The sequence below is a fragment of the Elephantulus edwardii genome, unplaced genomic scaffold (genome assembly GCF_000299155.1).
Source record: "Elephantulus edwardii isolate Elephantulus edwardi_28Jun2011 unplaced genomic scaffold, EleEdw1.0 scaffold00411, whole genome shotgun sequence".
Taxonomy (NCBI): Eukaryota; Metazoa; Chordata; class Mammalia; order Macroscelidea; family Macroscelididae; genus Elephantulus; species Elephantulus edwardii.
The window spans coordinates 434,242-440,208 of NW_006400161.1; the positions used below are offsets into that span (position 1 = coordinate 434,242).

The 5,967-nt window shown below is 39.0% G+C and overlaps 1 protein-coding gene across 2 annotated transcripts in view; it reads left to right on the forward strand.

Moving 5' to 3' along the window:
- The window catches only part of CHEK1 (checkpoint kinase 1), an 86,315-nt gene that overhangs the window by 28,688 nt on the left and 51,660 nt on the right, over positions 1-5,967 (forward strand). For both annotated transcript variants that reach the window (XM_006902434.1, XM_006902435.1), the window contains exons 5-6: positions 1,117-1,305; positions 2,559-2,663. In XM_006902434.1, coding sequence (XP_006902496.1) covers positions 1,117-1,305; positions 2,559-2,663 — 294 coding nt within the window. The remainder of the gene's footprint in view (positions 1-1,116; positions 1,306-2,558; positions 2,664-5,967) is intronic.

Below are 5,967 nucleotides of genomic sequence, written 5' to 3' on the forward strand. Positions count from 1 at the left end.
CTATATTTTGAAGTAGGTGTCACTGCCCTTCCCCTTTATGTATGATAAAGGGAACTTGAGAATTTTCAACAGACTCCCCCCAGGTCTAACCATCTTTTGGCAGAAGCATTCAACAGAACAAAATATGTGGTGCATTTAGGATGTTGGTCCTCTTGTGCATACTGCCACTGTTAAGGTCATCAGACTCATAGTGACTTTCAGTAATCCTTTGTATAGTTAATCGTCTTCTTTGGCCTGTCCAAGAAAACCCAAAACTGTAGATGGCATGCATCCCATCCCCCATCTCCTATGCAGTCGACCAGCGGGGTGTGCGCCTCCCTCCCTAGTGTGGGCTGGGGGCACCTAGGCCCCCTCAGCGCTGGCAGCTGCTGGGGGTGCGCTCCCCCCAACCCGCCGCATGGGCACTCGGCTGCCGCGTCGCCCCTCTTGTGCGGGGTGCCGGCGGGCACCTGCTTCCCCCACTGCCACCATCCTAGCTCCAAGAATTCTCTCCAGGACAAGTCCACCTTGCGGCAGTGTGGTGGCTTCACTGTACCAGTCTTGAGGAGGACTGGTGCCCAGTATCCATCCTGGGTGAGGGAATCCATTGGTTCCGGTTGTAGAAGCCTCATGGAGCTGCAGCAGCTATGCTGCGTAGTGCGGCGGTGGGCTCTGGGAGGGGGTTGGGAGCCACGAGACTCACCCATTCCTCCTTGGGAATTCCTGTTGTTGAGTCTCGATCTTCACTGAGGGCCAGTCACCAACTCTTTAAGTGTTCAATTATCAATAAGCTTAAGTCTGTAGGAGGCCATAATGGCCCTGCTTTAATTGGTTCGCTGCTCCCGCAGCTCACCACACTGTCTTTTCCTCCGCTGCCATCTTGGATCTCCTAAAGTTTTTTTTTTAAGCGCTATTTTTTAGAACTATTGACTCCAGGATCTTTCTTGAACCTGATCCTGTTTTGTGTTCCTGTGATATTTCTCTCAGTTAATAAAAGAAAATGAAATCTTATTTTTATTTTGCTTATTTGAGTCAGCAAAGTTACCCAAATTGCTGGTAACATCAGTGATTTTCCCGTCAAGCTCTGTAGTTCCTTTAAGTATATTTATTTACAACCCTTTTTCCCATTTGGTTTAGATAACCTCAAAATCTCTGACTTTGGCTTGGCAACAGTGTTTCGGCATAATAATCGGGAGCGTTTATTGAACAGGATGTGTGGTACTTTACCTTACGTTGCTCCAGAACTTCTGAAGAGAAAAGAATTTAATGCAGAACCAGTTGATGTTTGGTCCTGTGGGATAGTCCTTACTGCAATGCTGGCTGGAGGTAAGAGGTATTTAATCATGATAAAACATTGTCTTATGGAAAACCACATTTTTTATATCAAAATCAATGATGTAAGTGAAGAAAAATCTATATATATGTTGTGTTTTTGCTATTATGTACTATCAAGTTGGAACCAACCTATAGCTGGCACTGTAACAGGTTTTCAGAGCCAGTCAATCACATAGGAGGAGATTGCTCATCCTTCCGTGGAACAATTGGTGGACTCAAACCTTGTGTTTTTGGGTTGACCACACTGCACAGTTCCTTACCACTAAGCCAAAAGAGCTCCTTCTCTCTATATATGTGTTAGTTTTAAGTTCTGACTTTTATTTGTAGCTAACTTACAAATATAACTCTATTTTTTTCCTCAAACGAAATATATATATATACACACACACACACAGCTTTTATGTGAAAAAAAAATAAAAATAAAATTCTCTTTAAGAATTCCAGTACTTTGAGGAAAAACTAGTTCGGAAGGTTACAGCTTGCATGGCTCCACAATCAACACTATTGGCACCAACAGTCACGAAGTCAAAAGATGAATTGCACCAGGAAAATCTGTCAAGGTCTCCCGCTTACCGAGATGCAACCCTGTCAGTCTAAAGACCAAAAGTCAGTCTAAAGGTGTGCCTGACCCAGACCATGGGCTTCACTATTACTTGTTGTGCATCAGACAGCTGGACAGTGACTAAAGATGACACAAGAAGAATTGATGCCTTTGAGTTGTGCTGGAGAAAAGTATTGAACATACCATGGACCACCAAGAAAGCAAATAGGTCTGTCTTGGAGATGGTGAAATCAAGTTTCTCATGGGAGGCTAGGATTTTGAAGCTCTGCCTCACATACTTTGCGCTTGTGGCCAGGAAGGGACCAGTCCTTGGAGAAGGATAGCATGCTCAGAATGATGGAGGGACAGCCCTGGAGAGGAAGACCCCAGATGAGATGGATTGCTATAGTAAATGGGGCACTAGGGGAAGGCGTGTCAGAGTCAGTGAGACTGGCTCATAGGGCAGACTTCAGAGCCGTTCTGCATAGAGTCACTATGAGTCAGAGTCAACTTGATTACACATGACAGTGGCTGTGCAGAAGGTATGTCATTCATCTTTGAACTGTGTCTAAAGTTTTTGTGAATTTCCTTTCTTAGAAATCATATTAATTGCAGGAAATTCTTCCTGCACTATATAATGATATGAATGTACTATATAATGATATGAACACTTAGGTAATTGAAATTTCTTTTTCTTTTCTAGAATTACCATGGGATCAGCCAAGTGAAAGTTGTCAGGAATATTCAGATTGGAAAGAAAAAAAAACATACCTTAATCCTTGGAAAAAAATTGATTCTGCTCCTTTAGGTAACTGAGTTATGTTTGAAATTTACTATTTGAATACTTTTCTTGAGTTCTTTATAAAAATTTTATATGGGTTTTCTTACAAGGTTCTTATACACTGTTTTTCATTTGTGTACATTGTGCTTCACACATTCCTTCATTCACCTTGGGTTTCATACAATCATTTATATACATTGTGCTTAATAAAGTCAGACACTGTGACCTTTGCCTACCATTACCCCAACTTTTCATGTCCAAATTGGATCTTTCCCACTCCTTCACCCCGCCTCACCCATCCCCACTAATCCATCCATCAAACTCAGTTGCTATGTGAACATTTTTTCCATTACTACACTTTCACATATATGTAATTATTTCGGAAGACTATAAAGAGTAAATCTGTTGTAGCTATCTGTTCTCATCCACCTCAGTTTGTTGGAGATTTTGTTTTTATACTATTTTCACTGTTATAAAAGTAATAACTCTGAAAAAAAAAGAGCATCCATGTAGCTTAGTCTTTGCACATGTCCTTACATTATTTACTGGAAATAAAACCCGGAAATAGAATATTAGATTAATGGTTTGCAGTTACCCTGTTCAGTTTTTTCCAAATTTATTATCAGAAAGTTTTTACCATCTCATCACAGTATTCTCTCCTCCCTAGCCCTCACCTATCTGCACATACACACATTTTGAGGGCAGTTTAAACACCTCTAACAGGATGATACTTTTAAAGAAATAATTTCACAATCTAATGATTTTTACATATAGCATTTATTATGTTTATTATGGTGTACATTCATTATCATTTTGTTATTATTAATGGATTGTATATCCTTTGTGCAGTTTTGTGCACTGTTTTGCAGAGAGGTTTATTGGTTTTTTTACTGTTTTGTATATAGAATATTTCTGTTCTTTTAAGTTTTAAATTGATTTGCTTAAAGTTTGCAAAGTGTATTGATTTTTTGATCAATCATTCATACACATTTTAATTTATAACATTACTTAAATACACTATGTGATCATACTTGCTACCTTCTCCTTCACCCTTCTATAATTTATTAATTTTACCCTCCTATCCTTTCCTTCCCATCCCTTGTAAGTATGCAAGAATAATTTTTAAGGTTGTGTATTACTGCCTAGTGTGAATGTACTATAGCTTTCTTTTAGTCATTCATCTGTTGATGGACATTTGAATTGTTTTCATTTCTTTGATATTATTGTGAATAATGGTACAATGAACACAGGTGAGTATATCTTAATTTCTTTAGGCTATTTAACCAGTAGTGGATTTACTGGATCAAAAAGTATATTTTATTCCCAACTTTCTGAAGAAGTGCCCAACTGAGTGTTTGCACCATTTTTCCTCCTGGCTGTGTATGAGAATTTGAATCTCTTGACATCATTGGCAGCGTTGTTTACTGTAAAAAATAATTTTGTTTTTGTTAGTGGGATGAGATGATATTTCATTGTTTTGATTTATATAGCTAATGACCTTAAGCATTTCTTATATTTACTGGCCATCTGTCTTTTTTTTTGGTGGAAAGCCTTCTCTTGTTCTCTGCTTGTATTTTAATTGTCTTGATTGTTTTTCTTGTTGAGATATTGTGAGTTTTCCGTAAATTTTAGGGATGAACCCCTTGACAGATATGTCATTGCCATATATTTTCCATAGTCTGTAGGTTCTCTTTTTTTATTTTTTTTAAAAATGTTTTGGTGAACATGTTGTTGTGTGCTATCGAGTCAACTCTGACTCATAGCAACCCTATGTACAGCAGCTCTGAACCCTGCTCTAACCTGAGCCAATTTCATCATCTCTGACATACCTACACCTATTACCCCAGTCACTGAGTCAATCCATCTTATCCAGGGTCGTCCTCTCTTGCTCTGTCGTTCCACCCTTTGAAGGGTGATGTCCCTTACTAAGGCCTGGTCCCTCCATGGAACATACCCCAAGTATGTCAGACAGAGCTTCAGAATCCTTACCTTTAAGGAGCATCCTGGTTTTACCCTCTCTAGGATGGACTTCAATAACACAACTCTCAGGTATTGATTCTTCTGTCGTCTTTAGTCATTGTCCAGTTCTCTGATGCATAGCAAGTAATTGTGAAGACAGTGTCCTGGACCAAGTGCCCCTTAGTTTCTAGGCTGACATTATTGCTCATTAGTTGTCTGGAGAGGTCCCTGACAGCAGACTTTTCCCAATGTAATTTGTCATTTGATTTCTTGGCTGCTGATACCAAAAGTGTTGATTGTGGAGCCAAGCAAGCTGAAGCTGTTAAAATTTCAATCTCTTCAGCATCTATCATAGTGCTGTTAATTGGCCCACTGGTTAAAATCTTTGTCTTTTTGATGTTGAGCTTCAGTCAGTATTGAAGGCTGCAGTCCTTGACCTTCTGCAGCAAATTTGTCAGGTCCTTCTCAGTTTTAGGAAGCAAGATTGTTTCATCTGCATAATGCAGGTTGTTGATTAGTCTTCCTACAATTCTGATGCTACATTCCTCCTTATAGAGCCTAGCCTCCCGCATGTCATATTCTGCATATTGATTGAAAAAAATATGGATATAGGATCCATCGTTGGCATACATCTTTTATGATTTTGACCATGCAGTGTTTCCTAGCTATGTTCTGACCATTACCACCCCGTCCAAGTATAGGTTTCACTAGAGCACAACTAAGTGTTCTGGGATTTCCATTCTCCTCAAGGTTAGCCACAATGTGTTGTGATCCACACAGTCAAATGTCTTTGCATAATCGATGAAACATAAGAAGACATTTTTCTGATACTCTCTGCTTTCAGCTAAGATCCCTCTAATCTTGGTTATAATGTCCATAGTTCCATGGGCTCTTCTGAACACCAGCCTGCACATCTGGAATTCTCTGTTGATGTGCTGTTCCAGTTATCTTTGGATAATCTAAAATAGGATCTGGCTTGCATGTGATAGTCATGATATTGTTTGATTATTTCCACACTCTGTCAGGTCACTTTCTTTTGGAATGGGAACAAATATGGATCTCTACCTAAGCAGCTTGAATTTCCTCCTTCATCACCATTGCCTATTGATCATAAGTTGTTTCATGAAATTCTTTCAGCCAATGTACTCCTCTTTTCCCCCTTCTGTATATTTTTTAAATTGTTTTTATATTTTAATGTATTCATTACTATTGCACATTTCTTCCCTCACTATACTCCCTTGTTCCAAATTATTCTCATATAATAATACATTTCTTTCTTTTTTTTTTTTGACAGCACAATAAAATAATTTATTAACAAGACTCACTACTAAGTCAAGTTTCAGTCAGTGATTTGATGTTCAGGGCTATACAT